This window comes from Lepisma saccharinum, chromosome 8 (assembly GCF_977018435.1).
Source record: "Lepisma saccharinum chromosome 8, izLepSacc3.1, whole genome shotgun sequence".
NCBI lineage: Eukaryota > Metazoa > Arthropoda > Insecta > Zygentoma > Lepismatidae > Lepisma > Lepisma saccharinum.
The window spans coordinates 17,626,252-17,653,347 of NC_139236.1; the positions used below are offsets into that span (position 1 = coordinate 17,626,252).

At 39.0% G+C, this 27,096-nt stretch overlaps 1 protein-coding gene across 1 annotated transcript; it reads left to right on the plus strand.

Annotated features, from left to right (window-relative positions):
- The first annotated feature begins 10,006 nt into the window (after positions 1-10,006).
- LOC145991382 (uncharacterized) lies at positions 10,007-23,368 on the plus strand. Its single transcript, XM_083127374.1, has 2 exons — positions 10,007-10,308; positions 22,857-23,368. The coding sequence occupies exons 1-2, from the start codon at positions 10,051-10,053 to the stop codon at positions 23,190-23,192; spliced, it is 594 nt and encodes a 197-aa protein (XP_082983500.1). The 5' UTR covers positions 10,007-10,050; the 3' UTR covers positions 23,193-23,368.
- The last annotated feature ends 3,728 nt before the right edge of the window (positions 23,369-27,096 follow it).

A 27,096-nucleotide genomic window follows, 5' to 3' on the forward strand; every position in this document is an offset into this window, starting at 1 on the left:
TTATTTATTTACTTTATTCATATCAACTCACGAAATACCATGAATCTAACGAAAACACACAGATATAGTTAGAACATGAAACACACCTCGCGTCGAAGGTTCCAGACTCGAGTTCTGGCTTTTTTGCGAGGGTGATTATTCCTGTGTGTCTCTTTATCATCTTTGTCTAAAAAATATTTCTCATTATTGCCGTGATTAACCTAGGGAGAGACCAAAGCGACTGAAATAACAAAAGTACAGAAAATGCAAGACACATCTGCCTAGGCATGTTATACCTTGGGAATTAGCAATCTGAAAATTAACTTGCGTTTCTGTCGACTACTTGCGAAAGAGTTTCGTGTTGTCTCGTTTGGAGTGTTGGTTATCGTGTCAGACTACCATGCGGGCAACCCGAGTTCGAGCCCAGAGGAAGGAAAGTTTTTTGTTGTTTTTTTTTTGTCTAATTTCATCCAACGTTATTTATAAAACTGAGGTTTCTGCACTCACTCGGAGCTCCCCAATTTCCTCACGATGGTGGGTTGCCACCGGCCCTATACGTAGGCCGAATAAATTCCGACCAGAGCCGGATTCGAACCTACGCCGTCCCGCAGCGAACGATCTCAAGACGAGTGAACGCCTTAACCTGCTTTGTTTTTTTTAAAAAAAACTTTTATTTTATCAGCATATATACAAAATAGATCTGCTTTCTTACATAAATTCTGTTAAAAGTATTGTATAGAATTTTTAACATAGTAATTAATATAGTAAGAGTCCCATTTTCGCTCTCTGATACAAGATTTTTGGCGTAAACATGCAGTTGTACCTGTAATACAAATATACGCTTCTTCATACATTAAATACCTGTTTACACTTTCACACCACAAATATACAATTATTGTTGTCTAAACAACACTGAGGTAGTTTCCAAAGTACTCATACATTTTTGGATATTGTAGCATTTTCCATCTGGTTCTTTGTAAATACTGTGTGAACAAAATGCTATTGCTCTCATACTTTTTACAAAATACATAATATATTGTATTAGCAATTAACCAAATTACTGCATTGTTTTTCTTTTCTGGAAAATATTTGAAATCTGGTCTTGTACACATCGACGGTTGAAAGTACTGGGGTGCTGTTCGACATATTTGTCCTAGATATGTCGTCAGGCATTTCCAAATTCCTTGTACTCCATTACATGTTACTATTCTATGTTCAGTGGTGTCTATCTCTCCACATATGTGGCATTTATTAGTTGTTAGTCTATTGATATCATGTAGGCGTTCATTAGTTGGTATAATATCATGTATTACATTGTACCAAACACTATACACTGATGTATCCAGAAATTTCTTATTTAAATTTTTCCAAATATTTTGCCATCTGTTACTGGGAAAATGTTTTTCAATGCAGTGAGTCGGTATCTGCAACTGTTTGTGAAACAGTGTATACAAGTATTGAGAGAGTTTTACATCTTCACCTTTTGGCGGAAGCACCACATAACTGAATTCTTGCATCAAACTTCGGAGATATAACGGTCCTTTTTTCAATCTCCGTAGATCTGGCGGATTTTGGGGTGGAAATTCCTCCGTCCATAACTGTATCCATAATGATGTAATGGAATCTTCAATGCCATAGAGCGTATAGTATCTTGCCAGGAATAGGGATTTGCATTTGATCTCAATATTTGTGAGCTCCAATCCTCCTTTTAGTTTCATTTGCCATAGATTGGATAGTGGTATTCGAAAAAAATGTCCATACCACATAAACCAACCAATTGCTGAATTCATTATTCTGAGGTATTTTTGATTGATTGGGATCACTTGGGCCGTATAGTTTAATTTACTAAACATATATGTTTGCAAAAACCACACTCGTTGCATCATGTTCAACTGTCTGCTTCGCATTTTATAACATTGTATGTGAATGTCTCTCGCTATCTTTTGCCAATTGGATTCTAACATTTGTTCCTCGTCCCTGTGAAAAATTATTCCTAATATTTTAATTTCCTGTACATATGGGATCCCTATATCTGGATATTTGATCCCATGTGCCAAAGGGTAGCGCCTTTGATTTTTCCATATTTATTTTGGCCCCACTAGCACGGCAGTATATATGTATCGCTGCCATCATTTTTTGCATTTGCTTGTTTGTGGTGATACAAGCGGATAGATGATCTGCAAAAGCAAACACTTGGTTTTCCTTAAATGCGTGTATCTCGTCTGGAGTAGTTTTCCTGGTATATTGCAGCAAAGGATCCAGGGTTAAAGCAAACAAGAGCATACTTAGTGGACATCCTTGCCGAATTGATCTTGTTATATTTATTGGGGACGACAGGAATCCATTGACCATTATCCGAGATGTTGCCTGTTGATAGAAACCTTCCAAAATATTAATAAATTTATCACTGAATCTATATGCCTTTAGCACCTCAAACAGGTAGTCATGCGACACTAAATCAAACGCTTTTTTGAAATCAAAAGCAAGCACACATGCGTCAAGTTTCTGCACCAGATAATAGGATATCAGATCGCGAATCCCTCCAACTGCACTGAATATGTTATGCTTTTTGCCAATGCATGTTTGTTTCTCGCTGAGTATCCGTGGTAAAATTAACTTTAACCTATTTGCTAAGATCTTTGCCATTATTTTATAGTCACAATTTAGTAATGTTATTGGTCTGTAGTCGTCTACTTGTTTTGCGTGTGGTTTTTTCGGTATCAATATGATGATGCCTTCATTTTATAAAACTTTTCCATTTTTAAAGGCATCTTGTATGATTTTGATTAGTTCATAATTTATAATCTCAAAAAACTGCAAATAAAACTTGTAACTAATACCATCTTTTCCTGGTGCTCCTTTCAGGTTGCATGTTTGTAACGCTTCATATATATACTTCTTCTATTGTTACTTCAGTATCTAAAAGTTGTCTATCCTCTTCTTGCAAACCATTAGTTAGAGAATTCAGTATTCTCTCTCTTGCTTCTGATTCCCCCTCCCCGGTTTGATAAAGCTCCCCATAATAGTCATAAAATGTTTGCATGATTCCTGGCTGACTCACATCCAATTCTCCACCTGAACCCACAAGATTCTTTATCATGTGTGTTTTTTGTTGTTTTTGCATCTGTACATAGTGATACATCGAAGTTCTTTCATCTTGAATTAAATTCTTGGAATTAGTTCTTATTGTTATGCCTTCCATTTGATGCCTCTGGAGTGTTAAGATTTTGGCTTTATACTGCTGTATGGCTTGGTAATTTTTGGGGACATCTCTCCCTTGACATGCCTCGTGTAAACACTGGTAATAAAAGTTGATCAATCCGTTTCTGTCTTTTGCAGTTTTTAATTTTGGTTTTACATATCGAACACACCAGTCATTATGATTACTGTAATGCTTTTGTTGTTTACACCATTCGAAACATTTTTGTGCAAATATTTCATTGATATGTGGAAGCTCTAATAACTGTATATTTAGCTTCCAATATGAAGGACCCCTGACTAGTTTTGTTTCTTCCAGGTTTATTGCCATTTTTACTGCCATATGATCAGTAAAGGGCGCTGGCAATGCTTCTATGGATGTTATATTTTTTATTTGATCTGTATTTGTATATAACCTATCGATTATCGATCCAGATTTATTATTAAAATATGTAGATCCAGATTTATTATTAAAATATGTAAATATTATATCCTGTCTCTTCTGTAACCAAACATCTTTCAAATGCAATTCTTCAATTAATGTTGCAAGGGCTGGACTCTTTTGATAAGCTCCTAAACAATCGCTGGAATTTAATACCTGATTAAAATCACCCCCAAGTATTATTTTAGATTCATTTAACGGTAGCAAATATAAAATGTCCTGATTGTAAAATTGTTCACGTGACTGTCTATTTTGATTGCCTGATGGGGCATAAATATTCACAAAAGTATAGTTGGTACTTTGAAAGCTAATGCCTCTCCCATCTACTAACTTTTTTACATTATTAATGGTTAGGCCGTTTCTAACAAGTGTTGCTGTCCCACGGCCAGTATTAACTATGGCTTCGTACCCATATATTGATGGAAAGTCACACATACAAACTTCCTGCAAAAACAATACGTCTATGGAGTGTACCCGTACAAATTCTTCTAACATTTTACATTTTACAGGCGAAAAGATTCCATTAATATTAATAGTACATATTCTAGTAGTATATACCATTAAAAAAGGAATAATGTAGCACACAATTAATAGTACTTTCCGATCGTCCCTCATAACGTTGAAAAAAATATACAAATAACAAATGAATTATCAAATTAAATTTCCCTTTTTAGGGTTTACTTCTTCTGTTCATTACTCTATTCATACCTCCTACCTCTCTCACTGATCTCCTCTTCGCTACTGTGTTCTCGCTACCTTTCGAAGTATTCTTCGTCCGTTTTTTTGCACCCATCTGCTGAGATTTTTTCCACTTTGACACTGAAGTGGCACTTTCGTCACTTTCTTCTTCTGTATTCAATTCACTTTCCAGCTCACAGTCTTTCGATGGTCCCTTATCCTCCTCTTTTGGGACGTTGTCCTTTGCAGCTCGGATGGGAGGAAGATCAACTGAGTTTCCTTCGTCCTGCATCTGGTCATCCTGAATTTCTTCACTTCCTTTTTCCTCTTGTTTGTCTAGATGGGAAGTTCCCGGTTGTTTTGTGTCCATCGGTAAGATTTTCTGGTTGTGTTCTTCCTTTGTGGTCTCCGTATATACCGGTGGGAACATTTCCACCGAGCGGGCGTCACTTTGCACATTCTTTATCCCCTTTTCTTGCTTTTGTTTTTTTATCACCCTTTGTAGACTTTCCGACTTGTTTTGATTATTATCTGGTTGGAACTGATTTTTCACGTTCGAGGAACTCCCCTTTTCCACTATTATATCACTATAATTTCTCTCTCGGTTTTTATTCACACGAAGCGTTGTTATCTGTCGACTATCACATTGCCAGCTATCGTGTCCTTCTTTTCCACACGCCCTGCACGTTCTCGGCTGACCGTCGTATATCACATGGCACTGATGAGATTTTACTGTAATGAACGACGGAATCGTTTTTTTTAGTTCCATTTTTCACTATTCTCACCCCGTTGTAAACTTGATATTTAAAGTTTTCTGACCACGTTTCTTTGTCTATACATTCCACCTTCCCAAATTCCGTCATTTTTTCTTTCACACAGTCATCATCTAATTCTAGTGGTAAGTTAAACACTCTTACCGCTTTTCTTTCCCTCCCCGCATCACTCAAATGCACTTTTACAGTTTCACCATTATCGTAACAAACGTTTGTTTCCGGACCACATTTCTCTAATATTCGCGTCATTATTGCTTCTCTGATACATTTTACGAAAACACATCGAAAATGCATAGGTATTTGTATTCCCAAGATCTCATCTACGTGGAGTTAAAATTGTCCATGTATAAAGTCATGAATTTCTCGCGCCGACGGCCTCGGTGCCCCGAACGGAAAACGTATCTGGATGGTATTTTGTCTAATAATATTCATCTTTTTACTATATAAAGTACTTTTCCAATTCTACTTACTCGCCAGCCAACTGCACCAAACGCCACAAGCAACACGCACACGGCACTCCCGGTCGTTGTTTCCTGAAGGCAACTTTTCACTGACCTTCACGGAGCAACTAGTTTCCGCGTCCGCTCTCTCTGAAGGCTTCCACGGAACTCCCTACCCGCTCGGCTACGGAGGAGGACAACTTATTATTGTGATTAGACATTATTAATAGAAAATATCTAGAGGCTTGAACATTGCAGGACGATATTCTTTTCCTGTGATACTGCTTCAGACGAAATGCTTGTTTACTGACGCAAGTCTCGTGTTCAAAACAGTCTTATGAAATGTATTTGCTGTTCCTTAAGTTAACACGAAATAATTACATCGTTTGCGAACTACCAAATCTGCGCAACATTAGACGTAAACAGGCGGAAAATTTTATTCATAAAATCACTTCACATTTGACAGTATTAGTCAAGAGAGTCTCGTGGGACACTGTGTTAAAGTGCTGTAGTAAATCCTTCTTATTTTTCTTCCTCGAAGAACAACAATTTTTAAAGTAGAGCAACAGTCATACAGTCGTAGACCAGGCCCGTACGCAGGATTTATTTGAGGGAGGGGCCAGACCCAAATATATATATATGAGAGAGAGAGAGAAAAATTATTACTACTATTATTATTATTACAAAATTGTTCAAATAGTGCGAGCGCCATTGAAAAGGCATGATAATTCTATGTTTAGAAAATAATATATTTATAAATTAAATATTGCGTACTAGGAATTATTATTACAATAAAGAACATGTCTAATTGTGAGTTAAGAAAAAAACAATAATAAAGAGACATTCTCCCATCACGATTGCAGTTCGAAAAAGTCGGGACAGGGATTGAAAGTAACGCACTGTCCTGACTAAAACGGTGAATCTGACGTCTGCTAGCCTTGCATTATAAAACTAAAACCATCCAATATTGCAGCCTGAAGATTTTTGAGCAAGAAACAGATTCATTTATGTAAAAACAAAATTGAAATTTTTACACATTTCTAAAATCAACATTTAAATAATTCAGGGTTCGAGGGGGGCATGGCCCCCATGCCCCCCCTGGGTACTGGTCTGACGTAGACAGTGGGAGAGAAATTTTGGAGAATCTTTCTATTAAATTATTATTTACATCCACCTTATGCTCAGTTAGGTTTATTGACATCGTGAACTTTTCGTTTAATAGATAATATTTGGTTTTAAACGACTGGAGAACATTGGTCTAATTTGCTTTCTTCCTCTTTTGAAAGACACTGTACAAATGGTCTCTAATCAAAAACCGTCGGACCCTGTGGCCGAGCGGTTAGCACTTCGCGCTGAGACGCCAAGGGTCCCAGGTTGGAATCCCGCTCCGGCTTGGTTGTTTGTGAATGTCCATTCATCAATTTCATCATTTCATCACTCATCCCCATCTTCGCAAATTAGCCAAGAGGCACAAAACGCGAAGTAAAATAAATTAAATCAATCTAATCAAAAACCCTATTACATCACAGGAAGTGATTTTTAAGACGATTCTACCACGTATGCAACATAAGCAATATTCAGATTGATTCCAAGCATCTGTTTGGCTTATTTTGTGTCGCATTTTTACCTCTTCCGATAATCGTGACGATGAACAGGTTTCGAACATGGATCCTCTGGCTTTGTAGAGATTTACTTTGATTTTTTTTTTTCATTTGGTATTTTAAGTCCACTTTATGCACAGTAAAGCTAATTGAGACTGCATCTACAGTTTAAAGTGGGATCCGAACCCCTATGTGTCTCCACCGGATACCGAACCGGGGACAACTTGATTACAAGGCGACTCCGCTACTACTGCGCCATCGGGAAGGCTAAGAGAGAGAGAGAGAGAGAGAAAGAAGAGAGAGATAGTTACGGTGATTACGCTAATGAAGAACTGAAAGTAGGAGAACGACTAAGCTATTCTTTAGTCAATATTGGGATTTTTAATGAATATTATGAATGTCAGTTCAAATTGTGAAAAAAACTACGAAATTTCCAGAGTGCCGTTACAAATCGTTAGTTTTTCTCTTTCCCCACATTACTTTGCTACTAGATATTTGCATGCTAACGTAGAAAGTGCTACATTTTCAGTGTGTGGAATTGAGATTTATTTTTGAGAATGGAGTAGTGGGAAAAGGATCACCTCACATGTTTGGATTATACCCACACACACACACACACACACACGCACGCACACAAAGGATATCGGATGTTGTTCTTATAAGGAAATATAACATGTATGAATTGTGCAAGAAAAATTGGAGCCTATTCACATCCCTACGGAACTTGAAAGAAAGCCCACGTGGAGATTGAGAAGTTCTGTTCCGACAAAATCGGGATGTATATAGTAAATTAAAAGCAAAGTGCTACATTGTGCTTTGCACCAAGCCATGAAGGCATATAGGTGGTGTGGAGTTGGGACCCCAAGCTTTCTTCATCAGGCCGAATGTGGGGATGATGTGATCAGCACCACGCCCCTGGCCGCCTTACCCCCCCCCCCCTTCCCCAGAGTTTTCTGCAGGTACCCACTTTATATGACGCTGGGTGGGCACCAAAGCAGCTTGAACAGGTGGACAATATCCCGATTCTCGCCCGTCGGTGATCGAACCCCGATCTCTCGCATGGTAATAAAACGTCCTAACGACTGAGCTACTGCGGCACATATAGTATAGTAGCCTGTGTAATTAAGGCAAGAATTGTTTTAGCGTTTCGTTCAACGTTTTTACGCGAATCATTTTCGGAGATTTAACGTGTAGCTCTTGTCGGTTCTGCGACCTACCTGGCTTGAGAAAAGGCGATTCTCTGAGGAACAACATTCCACCTGACAAGTCACGTGACTTTCCAACATTTCCTGTGCCTGTTGGCTTTTGCATGACAGACAAGTTGCTCTTGAGACACACAGAATCACCCGATCACCTAACGGTGCAATGTGTGTTGCCTACCCTTCCGGCATTATTTACTGCCATTACAGTCTTATGAGGAAGAACTTTTTCCACCACTGTACATACTATACACCATAGTGTGAATTGCAAGGAATTAACAATGTATTATATGAAAATAACATTTAACACAACTTTCAATAACAAGCAAGCAATTGAAACAAACTAAAGTACAGGGGACATAAAGTAACTGAACTTTAAAAATAATTATGGTATTACTGTAAGCAATTACAATTTGTTTTCGAGTCGAGTTTATTTCCAAATAATGAGCCAACTTGAAAACTGTTGATATTAGCTAAAATATGATTGCAGATTTTGAAGGATCATATCAAATTGTGCATTTTATCTGCAACATAACTAAAGTCTTACAGTTTCTTTCCTCCCCTGGAGAACATCTGAAACTGTGAACAGTACATCTTCTACTTCTCCCAGCAGATTGGCAGGGGAATATAGCTTGTGGCATAGGCATGTGCACAGGGGGGGGGGGGGCAAGAGGGGGACAATACTCTCACTTAGAAATTTAGTGCAGAGGATTTTTTATGATTATTATTAAACAATAGTGTGCTTTATTCTTTCCTTGTTATCAAGGGTCCGGTTTCAATAGTCAGTGGAGGCACATAGTGGATTGGATTCCACTTTAAACTGTAGGCTCAGTTCCGATTAGCCTGTCTGTCCATAAGCGGACTTAAGCAAAACGGAAAAGACACACATACATAAACAAAACTATGTTTACATGTAACTTAGTCTCTGAACCAGAGGGGTATCACGGAAGTTAGAATTATTCTAATACAGTAATTTTTGGAGTCTGGACACAATCTATGAACATGCCTCTTCGGTCGTTTTACATGTCACCCCCTTTCCACCGCCAACCCTAGGGGTGGTAGGGTTGTCTTGGAGTTGAACGACATTGGGAATATCACTATTCATATTAGAGATACCGAAAACTATGGATTCCACACTAATATCTGTCGATTATTTTTACATGTCACCCCTTCGCACCTCCACCCTAGGGGTGCCAGGGGTGTCTTACCCCCCACAGTATTTATTTCCAGATTGTAAGTGATATGTTTTTGTTGTTGAGTTAGTGTTTTAAGTCCACTTTATGCACAGTAAGGCTAATCGAGACTGGACCTACAGTTTAAAGTTGGATCCGAACCACTTGTGCCTCCACCGGGCATCGAACCCGGGACCCCTTGACTACAAGGCGACGCCGCTACCACTGCGCCATAGGGGAGACACTAAGTGATATGTGTACCAAGTTTGGTTGAAATCGCTCCAGGCGTTCGAGAGTTATGCCGGAACAAACATACATACACACGCACACACACACACACACATACATTTTTATATATATAGATTAAAAACCGTCATTTTTAGTTGCCGGACCCTCTATTAAGACATGGATCACAATCACAAACATGACAACATGCAAGGAAGAAGGTTCGATATTGTTGCAGGAGGATGGAAATCGTTTGTTGAGCTGTAGTTTCCATGGATTCAGATCCGTAGGATCCAAAACGAAGCACTCGTATAAAGAAAGAGAGTGTTGAAAAGTTTCCAAGATGCCAGGGGACTACGCAGCCATGAAGTTCTGGGAAGGGGCGTGCAGGAAGGAGGAGCTGCAGAGGATGGGATGGTTCAGCAAGAACGTGGACAAGCTGAGGGCGTCCATCACTAAGCCCCGCGACCCGGAGGTTATGCAGAGGCTGAGGGAAGAGGTCACGGCCAAGAGGAAGCAGAGGTTCAGGGAGGAGGAGAAGTACGGCGTGTGTTCGGAGAAAAACACCGCCAAGGGATTGTCCCACCTCCTTCCATCTCAGGTGAGGCTAAAGAAACGCTTCGTATTTGTCTGTACCGATTACACAAAGTGTATGGCCTGAAGCTAATTTACATAATTATTTATTTTGGGTTACGAGTACCTTTTTTAATATTGTTTCAAGTCCACTTTATGACAGAAAGGCTAATTGGGACTAAACCTACAGTTTAAAGTGGGATCCGAACTACTGTGCCATGTGCTTCCACCGGGGATCGAACTCGGGACCCCTTGATTACAAGGCGACTACGTTACCATTACGCCATCGGTGAGGCTTATGAGCAAGGAACGGATTTATATGTAGAAAAATGTGCAAAATATGTAAAAATATTTAGTTATTTTCACCAAAATATGGAGTTAAATATGGACTTAATATTGTAAAAATTTACCTTTCTAATAATATGATACAGTACACAAGCTACATAAAATACAATACGCTTACATTGACATTAATTGTAAAACAACACAAAATTAATTTTCATTTTCTGTTTCCAAAACTATGAATAAGAAGTTTTGTTGTAAGTGTTGGAAAGCTGGCGCAGTGGTTAGCACAGCATGCTACGACGCAAGGGGTCCAAGGCTCGAATCCAGGCCTGGGCATGGGTGATCTTAGTGAGTGTCCCTTCATCGATTTCATTACATCACCACTCATCCTCATCTTTGCGATTAGCCAAAAGTTGTAGAAAAGCGAAGTAGAATAAAAAGAAGTTAAAGTTAATATCGCAAGAAGTAATGGGTCAGTTGTCAGTTTTTCGCAAGAAATTCACCCAACGTTTTTGGTCACACGGGTACATGTAGTTATTGTGCGAATATGGAGTAGTGTTGAGAAATGTTCTGAAATATGGAAATAATGTGTAAAAATAACTAAAATATGTAAAGTATGAGCCAAAACCTAATGTACAAATATGAAAAACAGAATTCTTGGAGTCTACATGCCATGATGCGCAAAGATAATACAAAATGTAACTGATTTCAGCTTCATACATAAATATGTATTTACATATAAATCCGTTGTCTGCTTATGAGTATTCGTATTTGCGTTTCGAGTTACATATAATGACAGATGTTGTCATTTATTTTATTTTTAGCATTTTCGCGTATATTAATAAAAGTACAGAACTATATTACCCAATGTCATTACAGTTTCCAACAGTTCTATAGAATGATCAAATCGAAGCATTGAATGAGTCAAATCCTACGAAGTCCTAGGAGGAGCTATCTGCTCCAAGGAGAATTTATATACTTAGCTATTTCAGTGTAAGCAGTTTTTATCTTATTGCCAGGAAATGCACGTAATATTACAGCTTCATTTATTTAAATGAATGATCGGGCAAACAAAAAACTCCTAATCGAAAACTAATTGTCTTTCATTGCATGGGCAGGGGGCAGGGGGCATTGCTCACTAACCTTGGACGAAAATGAAGTCTAGGAGGGTGGACATTAAAGTAAAAGAAAAACCAGGCTAGCAGAATTTAAGAGTAGCAGGGCTAAAGGATACTCAAGATGGAATTAGTTTTCATATTTTTCTTGTATTTCCCTTCCAGACGGCCAAGGGCACTTGCAGAGTGGGAACGGAGGGGCAATTGCAACCCCTTGATTTCAAATTTTATGAAAGCAGAAATATATTATAATATATTATGCAGTCTCATCAAGTTCAATGCCGTAGCTAGGGGGTAGCAGGAGTCGGGCGCCGAACGATCTAAATGAAGAAAAGTTGTAAAACAGAGAATGCCATGGCGGCCCAATGCCAACATTGCTATCAATGTCGGTTTGTTATGAGATTGATGAATTGATTATGAAATGTATTTAAATATGCATTAAAGAAACTTTGAATACGTACACAATTTATTGTTAACATGTGGCAGATGTATTTTCTAATTATACGTCGCTCCATGTTGCATATGTGAATAGAAAATATTGTACGTACATGAAAATTTTGCATGCCATATATACATTCGGAATACATTTATCATACACTTTCTTTCTTTCAAAAACAGTTTGTGTGCTTGTTTTCCATTATTAGCTAAAGTGGAATAATCGTGTTGAAAAAATATTTCAAATCCTTTGTTTCAACACAAATGCGTTAGAACCGTCTTCTACCCACCCCCTTTTTGCATGATTTATGAGAATAATAATGCCTTTGATGTTATTTTATTACTATTATTGTTATTGTTGTTGTTGTTGGCACGTTTATCCAGGTACTTGCCCCTCCAAACGGAAATTCGTGGTTGCGCTTCTGCAGGCCCGTAGCCAGAATTGCTTGTCGGGGTGGGGGGCGGGGCATGGGTTATCAGGGAGGCCTTCATAAAAAAGTCAATTTTCAATGGTTTAATATTATTATATGAAAGTAAATTGTGTGTGTGTGTGTGTGTGTGTGTAATCATTAAGTTAATATAGAACACAGAAAATCTAGACATATCGTTCAATTACTTACAGTATATTTTCAATATCTTCCCACTCATAGCTGAAGCCGAAAGAAAATATTCTAATTAAGTACTTCCTGCTACTTTGACTTCGGCTCGTAAATCAGATGAAATAATTTTACGTCTATCTGTTCTTTGTATTCTGTGAATTTAACTATCAAGTTTTGAGCAAAATAATATCTACAGTGTACATTTTCACTCGTTACTGCAAACAAATTTTATAAAGTGGTTTACCAAACTTCAGAAAGGGGGGAGGAGGGTAACGGCAATGCCCCTGGCCCCTGGCCCCTGCCTGGCTACGGATCTGGTGTTCGCAGTAGAACAGTGTGTTGCTCTACTCGCGACCTCGGCGTCGAACGTGACATGTTCCAGTAGTGCCCTGGATTATTGGTTGTTTACGACATATTCTTATGGAGCCTATACCACCACAGAAAACCTATTTCAATGTGTGTGGGGGGAAATGTAGCAACATTCTTAAATCTCATTTCATTGGCGATGTGGCTTACGAATCTTTGAGTTCCCTTTCTAAGTAGTGCGAATATATTGCAGTTGGAAACACTGCAGACAGGTGTGCGACCGGTGCAGTTTCTACTCGAAGCAACTACGTCATGCAGAGGGAGGGTCGTGCAGTTGATTGAAAGAACGCGCTGAGACCTATTAGGTAGGGGTGTGCTGGACCCCGAAAAATCGGGACCGGGATCAGAAAAAAAAATTCCGTCCCGATCCCGACTGCGGGAAATACCGAATGATCATTTTAAAAAGTTGTTAATTCTCGACGTTTTCTGCATTGCAAGTGTCTTGAACTTATTGTTTGTTTTTATTCCGGACATGCAAGAACAATCACTTAAGTTGAAAATTACGTGTAGATTTCGAGATTTTTAGAGCTTCAGGAAATTTCGAACATTTCCCGTCCCGAAAATTTCCCGTCTTCGTCGGGAAATGGCGAATTTTTCCCGTCCCGAATGTCGGGATTAAAAAAAAATTCCCGTACCGATCTCGTCCCGACCAAATAAATTCTGTCCCGCACACCCCTACTATTAGGTATCGTAAGACTGCGGGTACCCGGCGGGTCTACAATACCTACCAGCAGTGGCGTGGCGTGACTTTTTCAAAAGTGTTACCGGCCATCAGACATTATCATCTCCACCCTACCCCCCAAAAGCAAGCCTTTCATCTGGATTTTTGTTCATTTCATTCGTTCTTTTTTATTATTATTATTATTATTATTCAATCCGCTCAATGATTTAGCCACAATCACTCCTAGAAAGAACTACCACTCATGAGAGAGTTACCGCGGAAACGCAGTGAACAATGGTCGAGTCTTCTCTGTCAACCATCTCTGTTTCTTTGCAAAGAGGTGGAAAGGGGAAGAAGAATCACACATTTCTCTGGTCAGTTTGACGTTTCTGCAGGGATCAGACGACAGAATTCCCCTCCTCCAGGGGTGGAAGGGAAGTCCAGATGTATGTACTACTGTTGCCTACTTAGCTTTATGGAGCATGGTTTGTCCAAATCACGAATCGCATCAAGTACTTATCTTTTCGTCTATTACGTAAATGGCCTCAGTTCAGGGTGGCTACAAACAAGCAAAAATAAAATTCCCTGACTTTTCCAGGTTTTCCAGGACAAAATTTAAATTTTTCCCTGACAATTACAAACTAAACTAAATCGATGTTTTTGTAAATTGAAATAATAAACTCATACAGATCCAGGCATGGATTTGTTAAGTACCAATATTATCTTCTATGAAATTGACTTAATTCCTCTATTCTCTATGATTTGAATTCAAACTGCAAAATAGTGAATTTGGAAAATTATTACAATTCACAAGCTAGGGAAGGATTGATTACAGAATTTTTTCATACGCAGTAAGTTTAAAATAAAATACTTGATTATTTTTAAAGTTACGACTAAATGAGATAAGAATGAATGATTAAGAAATACAATTTGTAATTTATTAGTCTCCTTATCCATTCTCGGTATTATATGTTGATATTTCCACTGAAGTTTGGAACCCTCTGCTTGCAAGAACCATGAGTGCGGACTCATTTTTCAATGCATAAAGCTACTTCTCTCTTCTCTGTAAAGCAAACAACTTAACTCTTTCATATAAGTGAAATAATTGAATCAAACAAAATAAAGAGTCATATTTCCTTACTTTATCAATGGGATTTCTGCTTCAGTACAGTATATCCAAGTGAAGTACTGTGAAATTGACAACATGCAGTTATAACTTTAATGCTGACGAAAAGGGTATGTAGGTATTAGAAATTTAACGCAAGGAATTTATAGAATTACATTGTATAGGTAGCTAACCACACATTAAAACAGGAACACACTAATGATAAAAGCTTCTGAAAGTTCATATACGAGGGGCATCCTGAAAAAAGCTCCAATGGTGCCTATACGCAGCACTAGTTTTCGGAGAGCGACACACACACATGCAGGCAGGAAGAAGTGGCATGTAGCTGTAATCTGATACAGTTGCAATGCAGCCGTTTTAGGACAGTTCTAGGTTAAAGATTGCAGCTATCATACAGTCTCCCACAGACTGCGATGTAGCCTACATTGCATGCTCAGAATTTGGCACAGAGCCACCAGCAATTGTGTGAGGTGTGCAGACCGGACGTCGTGAACGATAGTATGGTCAGACGATGTTGCAGACAATTCACGGAAGGCCAATCGAATGTGCACAACCCCATACAGCACAACACAGGCCCTTTGCATCACTTCAGGTGAGAGATCTTGGAAAACTCCCTGTACAGCCCTGCCCTTTAATGTACCGACTTTCATCTCCTGGTTTAACTGAATAGGTTTCTGGCAGGGCAAGGATTTGACAGCTACACTGCGGTAGAGATAGTTCCAGTCTTTGTTTGTCAGACACATATACCATGGGCATACAAAATTTAGTGCCATGCTACGACAAATGCGAGAACAACGGTGGTGATTATGCCGAAAATTAAGTTAGGACTCACTGTTACTAATGCAATAAATTACTACTGATATTATTGTTTTATTTATGCCTAATCGGTAGGGACCTTAATATTTTGTTATTTTTTTAAATTGGTGTATTTTCTTATTTTTTATTTTTTACTATAAGGTGTTCTTTTTCCCAAAATTCACATTTTCATTTTAGCGCATTTTCTGGCAAATAGCTGAAATTATACCTTCATGGTGTTTTTAAACTACTGTTTCAAATTGTAAGTCACATGGCTTACGCCTCTTCGTGAGAGTTTGATATCTTGAAAGTTATTTTAGGAAAGTTATTTTTCCATACCCCTTTTTTGAAATTTTAAGGTAAGGATTTTAGATAATGGAATTTTCCCCGTATATACTGAAGGCTGCATAATGACCATAAGTGGCGACGCACCAAAAAATTAAAATCAATCAATCTCACGTGACAGATACCGATATATTATAGCACCAAAAATTGGCATTATCTTTTTTGACTTGTTAGTGTTACGTTTCCCAAAATTCGAGTTTTTGTTTTATAACATTTATCTGCCAAATATATCGAAACATAATACTTCATTGTGCTTTTAAACTATTATTTTAAATTGTAGGTCACATGGTCTACGTATTTTCGTGACAGTTTGATATGTTGGAACAGATTTTTGAGGAAGTAAAAGTAAAGTGCTCCCCTGCACTTTTCCATGAAGGTTTATAGGGGTGTGGAGTTAGGGTCCCACACTTTCTTGATCACGGCTGAAGGTGGGGGTGATGTGATCAGCACCACGCTCCTGGCTATCTTTATCCCTCAAAGTTTCCTCAAGGTACCAGCTTCATATGATGCTGGGCGGTCGCCGGAGCAGTTTGAATAGGTGGAAAACATCCCGGTTCTCCCCTGCAGGGGATCGACCCCGGGTCTCTCGCATAGTAGTCAAACGCCATAACGACTGAGCTCCATTATTACTCGCTCGACAAATGCCGATGGTGCGCACTTAGCTTGGTAATTCAAAACATATATCGTGCGACAAATACGAAGATGTGGCTCCCGTGTGACGGTAGATACGCATTCTATCTCCTGTTAGAACCCTGCCACTTTGCTCTGTGATGCAAATGGTTTTGATAGAAGTTGAAAAAATCGTGGGAAATACATGATTTAATGTGTCTGTCGGAATTATTCCATGTTCGTATAACTTTACAATTTACTCTTGAGTAAAATGTTGGAAAACTTGCATGTTCTACGTACACAAACATGGCCTAGAAAAGACAAGAATGTTGGATTTCATGGAATTTTTCGTTTTTTTAGGACATTTTTTTAAAAAAATCGTTAAAAACGCCAACAATTCGCATTTTATGCCAAATTCGCATTATTTCGATATTTCGAATGGGCGAAAAATGTGTCCAGACATCACTGCACATTCCTAAACATAACTTCGCAGCAATTACCATTTTTCACAGTTTTCGCGTTTGCGAAAAATCAATGTCCCTACTAATTGGAAATTACTTTCTGGCCACCCCTCGTATAAATCAGTAGATGGAAAGTAAAAATTTAGCAGGGCTGGCAGAGAAAAGTCAATCCTTGAAGAAAGTGATTTGCTTTTATGATTGAATGAATCTAGTAAATATGATATTAAAATATTTACGTATTTATTATTAGCATTTTGTTTCATAATATTGGACATTAATGACCATCTCTCACGAGTTTAAACAGACAGGACAAAGTGTGGCGTTAATTTCAATGCAATACTAGTGTTACAGTAAATTTAAGGTTGGGAGCATGCTCTTGCCAATTTTTATAACGTTCACCATTGCAGATTTATGTTTAACTTTTTCGTGATAGTATTCAATATATATCCCATTTGGTTGGATTCTTCTTGATATCTAAGAATAGTGCAATGTCATTGTAAATGTATGTTAACTTGTGCGAAACCAGTAATACGTCAGGATGATGAAAGAAAACCTTCGTAAGCACTGCTACATTAAATAAGGTGAAGTGAGCCAGAAGAGTAATAAAATTCCAGCAGCATATTTGCAGTCTAAAGCTCTTCTTGTTTATGCATGCGATTTTTGTTGGATGTTGCAGTCCATGCAATTTCTGTCGCATGTTGTAGTGAGATACCTTGTCAGGTGGCGATATTCAACAAAAATCGTATGTATCAATGGGACCTATTTGTTTCCATGTTCCTTCAGTTTGCCCAACAAAATGCCTTACAAGAAAAAAATATAATTCAATGCATTTTCCACGTAATATTTAGAGGCTTAACCTTTACTACCCCAATAATACCATATGGTATCATCAGAGTAAGGTCGAACTGGCCTGATGATACCATATGGTATAATTGTGCTGATTACGAAATGAATGTGCTTTTTGGACTTTCATACTCTTATGTTTCGGTGGAAACTCTTGACACAGGTCTGGAGCAAGCTTGGGGAATTCATATTGATGACCAACCTCCCCCTTCTCCCCCCCTCCGCAACATATCCATGCCACATTTCCGAACAGAGTTTCACATTTTGGCTCATTATTCAATTTGTATGACACCCAGGAACATGAAATGTGTTTCAATCTCTTTGGAAATGTCCATTTTTGAAGAGAATACTAAGATTTGCGCCCCCTCCCTAAAATAGCGGGAGAAGAGGGGGCAAACTTCAGATATTTGTTTTTTCCATTGAAATTCGGTGGTCGCGCCCTCAAACCCCCTCTTCCTCCGTTAGGCGATCTCAATTGTACATGGTTGCATGCTCTAATGTTTTATCTGTAAAACAAAACTTATCCGAAGTAGATTGCTACCATAGTGCTAGAGTTATAACAATTTTCCTCCAAAAATGCAAATTACCTATTTTTCGTAAAAAAAAAAAAAATCACATTTTGGCTTATTATTCAACTTGTATAGCTCCCAAAAACATGAAACATGTTTCATTCTCTTGAGAAATGTCCATTCTTTAAAAAGAATACTAAACGTCGCGTCTTCGTCCCAAATAGCGGGAGAAGAGGGGGCGAACTCCAGATTTTTATAGTTTTTCATTAAAATTCGGGGGTCGCACCCCCACCCCCCTTCCTCAGTTCGGTGTTCTGAATTGTACACGGTTGCATGCTCTGATGTTTTAGCTGCAAAACAAAACTTATCCGAAGTTGATTGCTCCCATTGTGCCCGTGTTATAACAAGTTTCTGAGCAATATGCAAATTACCTATTTTTAGTAAAAAACAGAGTTTCACATTTTGGCTTATGGCACCGAAGAACATGAAACATATTTGATTCTCTTTGGAAACGTCAATTCTTTAAAGAGAATACTAAGGTTTGCGCCTTATCCCAAAAATAGCGGGAGAAGAGGGGGCAAACTTCAGATTTTTATGTTTTTTTCATTGAAATTCGGTGGTCGCGCCATCAACCCCCCCCCCCCTTCCTCCGTTAGGCGATCTCAATTGTACATGGTTGTATGCTGTGATGTTCTATCTGAAAAACAAAACTTATCTAAAGTAGATTGCTCCCATAGTGCCCGAGTTATAACAATTTTCCTCCAAAAATGCAAGTTACATATTTTTCGCAAAAAAAAATTTAAAAAAATCACATTTTGGCTTATTATTCTACTTGTATGGCACCCAAGAACATGAAACATGTTTCATTCCCTTGAGAAATGTTCATTCCTTGAAAAGAATACTAAAGTTCGCGCCTTCTTCCCAAAATAGTAGGAGAAGAGGGGGCAAACTTCAGATTTTTGTTTTCTCTATTGAAATTTTGGGGTCGCGCCCGCCAAACCCCCTTCCTCGATCTGGCGTTCTGAATTGTACACGGTTGCATGCTATGATCTTTAAGCTGCAACACAAAACTTATCCGAAGTTGATTGCTCCTATAGTGCCCGAGTTATAACAATTTACCTCCAAAAATGCAAATTACATATTTTTCGTAAAAAAAAATAATAAATCACATTTTGACTCATTATTCTACTTGTATGGCACCCAAGAACATGAAACATGTTTCATTTTCTTGAGAAATGTCCAATCTTTGAAACTAATACTAAAGTTTGCGCCTTCTCCAAAAAATAGTGGGAGAAAAGGGGGCAAACATCAGATTTTTGTTTTTCCTATTGAAATTCGGGGGTCGAGCCCCCCAAACCCCCTTCCTTGGTCAGGCGTTCTGAATTGTACTTGGTTGCATGCGCTTATGTTTTAGCTGCAAAACAAAACTTATCCGAAGTAGATTGCTCCCATAGTGCCAGAGTTATAACAATTTTCTGTTCCCGTGCAGAGTTCCATAACGATATCTTTAAATAAAAAAAATTAAAAAGTCAATGAAGACGAAATTCCCTGACATTTCCCTGACGTTTTTTGACACCTCAAATTCCCTGACTTTTCCCGGTTTTCCAGGTCTGTCGCCACCCTGCAGTTGTAGTTAAATTCAGCTCTGCTAGCTCTTCTTGCTTCAGAGAAATAGTATCGCCGTTTTAGGCGGGATTTAGCTCTTTTCTGGAAATCCAATGTGACAACATTTGCTGATCAGGAAGGCCGCAGCGGTAACTGGGCCCCTAAACAGGCATATGAATAACCCCTAGCACACTTGCCTCGTCTGTCCCCGCTGTTCCCTTGCATTAGCGCCCTTTCCTATTGTTACCTCTTGAGGATAGAGGAACGGCCTACCTCTTCGCTTTTGTCGGCTGCAGAAAAAATGTTCTCTGCAATATACCCTCACTCACTCAACTGCAACGCTGTCGGTTAACGTATTTAACAATGTTGTTATTTTATTGAGGAAAACTTTCGAATTTCTTTACATTTTGCTGTTACCTGCGGTAACACCGGTTACATGCCTGCCAAGAACGATCTGGGCAGGTGGGCAGACAAGCTGTTCAAGCGAGGGTGTTACGCAGGTTCCATGACATTTTAGGAGCTCCAGGTCTTGTGCAGGTCTCTGGTCCCAAGTTACGCCCATGATTACAAGAAAGGTAATGATCATGAGACACTGGATTTGCAACTGCATATATTACAATTCTACCAGTAGCTACATAAAATATAGCCAATATCGAAATTGTTATAACTGATCCTAGTTCTCAGAGATTTATTCTATCTCATTTCTAGAGACTGGCATTATTTTGGATATTATAAATTCTTCAATCGTTTGTAAACTCCGTACCAGCTAACTGTAGACCAGGCGAACGAGAACAAGTCTCTGCGCAAGTAGTGACGCGAGACGGCTCCACCAATGAACAGTGAGAGAAACGGGATTGTGTAATGGGCGACGGGAGTTGCCCGCGTTTCCTCCCAAGCGTTGCAAACTTTTGAAAAGGATAATATGGAACGCACGTGGCAAACGGGCCGTATTTTTGTCTCCAGGTCCGTACGATTGGTTTAAGAATTTCTTAGGGAAATATTAGGGATAAAACTGCAAGAGCAAATTTTGACAAGCCGTGCATTTAGCGTACGGACTAAGATCTGGACCGTACGTCCGTACATGTACGGTGAGGACCGTAGGGTTGGCAACGCTGCACTTTCACCACTCGATTTTTCTCCTCCTCCTCTGCCGATATGCGCGGTCCTGCTATACAGTTAGCTGGGACAGGGTATAGAACCAATGGTCCATTCGGAAGGGCATCTGATCGCCAGTGAGGGGACCTAGGTTTCATTCCTGGAATGGGTAGTCTAAAATGGGAAACATTTGTCAATCTCACTACACTAAGCAGCTCTGAGGTTCACTCGGTCTCTAATCATTTGTTACCTGATGGGGAGGTAAAAGTGGCTGAAGCATGGTGCTGACCACATCATCTCTAACATGGTGGAGTCGACCTCCATGGCGGAGAGGTTATCACAGCACCTTATGGCACCAGGGGTCCCGCCTTCGAATACCGACCTAGGCATGGGTGTTCTTTGAGAGTGTCCCTGCAACATCATCACGATTAGCCAAACATGTCAGAAACATGACGTAAAACAACCTAATTTAATCAGCCAATCAATCAAAAGTGTTGGAGATCGAAAATGCGTGGGGACCTTCCTCCACCACTTTCAATGTGCATTCATGGCAGGTGCAATGTACAAACGAGAGCTTGGTTGTGAAGAAAAAGGGGGACTAAAGCAAGGGATGATAATTAAAAATATGCATAGATTTTTCTTGCTTCTGAATATTCCTTTTGAGATAAAAATTCATTGTAGGGACCGGCAAGATCTAACCTTTTCATATATCTCACATAGTAACACAATACAGCTAATGTTAAGCAAGACAGTGGTAATTGATAGATAACATAATGACATTTGTAAGACAATAACACAACACTGTTCACTTTGTCTGATTTTCTGAAAATCACATCAGGTAGATGTGTACACTCACGCAGCCGATGAACAAAATTATCCATTATTGCGGGTGGAATTGGCTGGACTTCTTCCCTTATTCTTCTCTTCAGAGTCTCTAAGTTAGGACACGTGTTCAGAAACTCGGCTCTTGAAGTGCCTTCAGAGAAAGAAATCGCAGGCAGTCAGTGTGTGCTGTGCAGCTACCATATAATGCACCATACATTACTTTTAAAATACGCCTCTACCAGAAATGCAGGGTCTCCAGGGGTCCAACGCTCCATTGCTACAAAAATTGCATCCATGGTACTCTTACTTAGCATGCTTGGTTTTATGCGAGGCCGAAGGGAACCTTTGAAGGTGGTAGATATACAGGGTTAGTCTAACAGACACTTTCAAAGTTTTACAGAAAGAAGAGTTTTAATAATAGGGTCGAAATACTTACATGGTTTGAAGAGTACGTCCTGAAGTTTACATTGGTAAGCAGTGGCGGCGATTAGGGGAGCGAGTTGGCAGTTGCCCCCCCTTTTTGTCACTCTTGCCCCCGCACTATGCTAAACCTTATCTGCAAAGGGAAATATACTGTCTTTACACCCCAGTTGTGGCACCTTGCCCCCGGGTTTTGGAACCCAATCGCCGCCATTGTCGGTAAGTTACAAGTATTCTATGTGTGACCTTTGTGTAACACGACAGATATCAATGCGATAGTCCAGTTCTCCTCTCCCAGGACTTTTCCCCTTGCACAGACAACCAGTTTCCTTAAATTTCTTGCTTCAATCGTAGATTGACTGCCTGGTGGATAGTAACTGCACGATAGTAACAGAATGTTATTGCAAATTCAATCACGCAAAAAGTGGGACCCTGTATTAAACAAGAAATAAAAGAGTAAAACCTTTTTTTCCTTTTTCCAGTCCGATTGGCCTTATGCCGACACTCCGATGATCCTCCCACCCCCGGAGACGAGGGCGCTTCTGTACGAAGGGTGCAGCAAGGACGGGAGGGGGAAGAAGTGGTACATGGAGCAGAGGACCAAGCTGCCGCCTCACAAGAGATACGAGCAGCCGCAGTCCAGCAACAGCGTCTTCGGGTGGGCGGTGGAGGACCTCATCAAGCATCCCAAGAATCCCAAGTTCGCGATGAAGAACGCCCTCTCCAGCGCCATGTACAGCAACGTCAACCTGGCGACCTCCATGCAGCACGACGAGGGAAAAATCAACGCTCAGAGAGTTGACATGGCGTCGCTGTAGATGTCAGAGCCCTTTCAAGGCTATTGGGTTTACCTTACACGGAATTCCAGTGTTCGTCAAAGCTTAGCGAGGAATCAAAAATTTACTATAAAAATTTCTATTTGTAACTCTTCTTGATATTTCTGTAATTTAAGCATGTCTATATAAGTTGGTCTCTATTATGTATTAAATCATAACTCCACCATCGGATTTGTTAAACAAGATAGATAATCTAAACAATGATCTACATACCCTTAACAAGTGGCTCACTGCAAATGGGCTCGCAATTAACCAGAATAAATGCGTATACACAATTTTAGGCTCTAACTATTATCTTGAAAAAGTAAATTATGATACATTAACATCAAAATTAAAAACCAAAACATAATTTATCCACCAACCGTTAAAAATCTAGGCCTTACTTTTGATCCCAAATTTTCCTGGGCAGGACATATCTCAGCGCAATGCACAAAAGCACTAACAATAATGAGATCACTCTACAGGAGGAGAGACTTTTTCACTAGAGAAACTAAATTATATCTCATCGAAACTCTAATATATCCTATTTTCGATTACTGTGATGTGGTGTACGGCACGAATTTACAACGTAAAATATCGAACAGAATACAAAAAATACAGAATTCTTGCATTCGTTACGTTCTCTCGATCAGGAGAAATCAGCACATCCTACCCTTGCTCAATACATACAAAATCCTTAACATGTCTAGGCGACGCCTCCTGCATCAGTGTTCTACAATATATAAGGTATTAAAATTGCAAACACCTATCTATCTCCACGAGAAACTGACATTTAGAAATTCCATACATCCATACAATACTAGAGGTCGGCGAAAAATCGACATTCCCCGCCACTCTGCTGTCAGTTTCGAAGGCTCATTCTCCCTCTGGTCTGCAAAGGTTTGGAATGCTCTTCCCGATTATGTTTCTTTTGCTTCAACACCCAAAAACTTCAAAGAACAAGTCGTATTATTTTTATTGCAAAGACAACAATTGAGCATTAGCTCGTACGGCTAAGCAACAGGAATCAACTAAAGTAAAACCATGTATTTTGCAAACACTTATCTGACACAACGAATATTTCAACCTGTGTGCATGCTATTTTAGTATCGATCTGGAAATTGCGTATGTACACGTGTGTATGTGTGTGTTAATGTATCTGTCATTGTATTCTCTTATAATTTTATTATTTTTCATTTATGTCGTATTCATTCATGTTATGTTATTTGATTTCAGTATTATTCAGTATTATAAATGTATGTATTGTAACTTTTATTCACCAGAGTTAGGTGGTAGAGCAGCTCAAGGCTGAATCTCGCTCTGTAGTAAATAAATAGACTTTTCAATTCAATTCAATTCAATTCAAAATAAGGGTAAATCCATTACTTCTGAAGAAACTGTGTATTGTCGAACTAAACACCACGGCCTGCGCCGCCTGCAAATCGGCTGTGGGCGCCGTTGGTTGTCCCTACGCTTTTGATGGGCAATTGTTCTCCCATGTAATTACATGGGAAATTTGATGATGAACGTGCTGCTATTACATTACATTGCAAGCTTAATTTCATCTTAACCTCAGAAATTCTGTCTGAACATGATAGTTGAATAATCAGTGCTGTAAAAGTAAGATTTTTGAAAAGACGATAGTCAACAACAGAAAAGACATCGAAACTCAAAAAAGCATTAAAATTTGCACAACACTTCATTACGTCATTTGCAATTTTCACAATTTAATGTAACAAAATCATAATTTTGGAACAGGCTTTTTCATAAATAATAGAATTATCTCGGCTCTTAAAACAGTAGAATTTATTAATGATAGGATATCATATGCAGTTTTACAGGGTAGGTGGTGTAAAATTATTTTAATAAACATACATGCACCAACGGAAGATAAAGATGATAATACTAAAGATGATTTTTATACAGAGTTAGAACAGGTTTTTGATAAATTTTCTCAGTATGATATGAAAATTCTGTTAGGTGACTGTAATGCACAGATTGGCAGAGAAGAGACATTTAAACCCACGATTGGTAAAGAAAGTCTTCATGAATTAAGTAATGATAATGGTATAAGATTGATTACTTTTGCAACCTCAAAGAATTTAATTGTGAAAAGTACCACTTTTAAACATAAAGATATCCATAAATACCTGGTCTTCTCCAGATGGTAAAACTCATAATCAGATAGATCATATTCTCATCGATAAGAGAAGGCATACTAGTATAATTGACGTTCGTACACATAGAGTTGCTGACTGTGCCAGTAACCATTATTTAGTAATTGCTAAATTAAGAGAAAGACTCGCAGTGATAAATCATAAGCAACAAAATCTAAAAGTTCTAAAATTTAATACAGGAAAATTTGTTGATGAAAGAATTAAGAAAGATTACCAAATTAAACTGTCAAATAGATTTGATGTTTTGCAGGATTTAATGGCACCCCAAATCATCACACTTGGCGTTTGTCCGCTATGCCGCTCAACAATGCAGGTTGCCAGATTGCGTTCACCACGGTAGTGTCTAACACCTATGCGGCCATCACTGTAGGACAAGTTTAAGCGGGACTCGTCCGAAAACACTACATTTTGCTACTTAGCATGCCAGCGACGGCATTCACGTGCCCATTGCAGTCTGAGGCGTTTGTGGTTTCTGAACAATGGAAGCCAACGCAATGGCATGCGTGTCACCAGCCCAACCCGCAGCAGACATCGTTGTCATGGCCGTATTTAGAGGGGGGGTTTCTAGAGTTCAAACCCCCCCCCCCCCGAAACTTCTGACATGTTGGATTAATGGATGTTCAGAAACCAAAATCTGTAACAAATTTTCAATTTTTTTTCGAAGCATCACAAGAATTCAAGGAGACAATGTTGAAACGATCGAGCTAGAATTTTCATACATTTGGAATTCTGAAAGTTGAGTGAAACAGGATTTATTCTCGGAATCGCAGCCCACCGGCAACCCCTCCATTATCACTTCTGCTGTCATCTTTCCAGTGTTGTTCCTGCGTCACAAGGAATATAGACTGAAGATTCCCTTATGATTGTCCCAAAATTCCCTTTCCAGCTTTTAAATTCCCGTCCGATAAAGTCGAAAATAAATCCCTCTTGATAGGAGTTCAAACCTAGTACCTCCAGTTTCGTAGCGCATTACGTTCGCGATTGAGGTTACAATCCATGCACAAGGCTAATCTTTTAAAGAGAATAACTGGTTCCACACTTTTCAAAATTCCAAAAATTTAATTTTAAAGTCAAACAACAAAAGCTTTATGACTAAAATTTCCATCTAACTTTTAAAGCTTTTCTCTTGAAGGTATCTAAAGTTTAATGATGAAGTATAATAATTGTGCATTTCAGTACACACTGTATGAAACGTAAAAAAAAAAAAAAAAGAAAGAAACTTGTGCTGGATATTCACTCATCTGCTGGATTGAGTAAGCCCCCTCAAGGATATAACAATAATATAATTATAATTATTATTAGGATTATTATTATGGAATAAAATTGTTTTATTATTATGAAATTTTAATTATTATTGTACAATTATTATTTCTATTATTCAAATTTCTGGCGACGGCCTGGGAACAATTATGAATGAACCCACCCACCCCCGAAATTTTTTCCTGCCTACGGCCATGATCGTTGTACCGTCCACGTTGCACTGTTCCAGCGTCGAGCCAATACTGTGGACGAAGCTGTACCGTGAGTTACAGCCATGCGGGCAAGATGGCGGTCATCCCGTGCTGTGGTCACATTGCGTGGTCCAGTATCTGCTCGTCGCTGTGTACGACCCTCTTCTATCCACTGGCTCCACACACGCATCACTGTCGTAGCAGCATGCCCTGTACGAGTCGAAATGTCACGGTATGACAAACCCGCTTCCCAGAGACCGCTCATTCTGCCCCATTCGA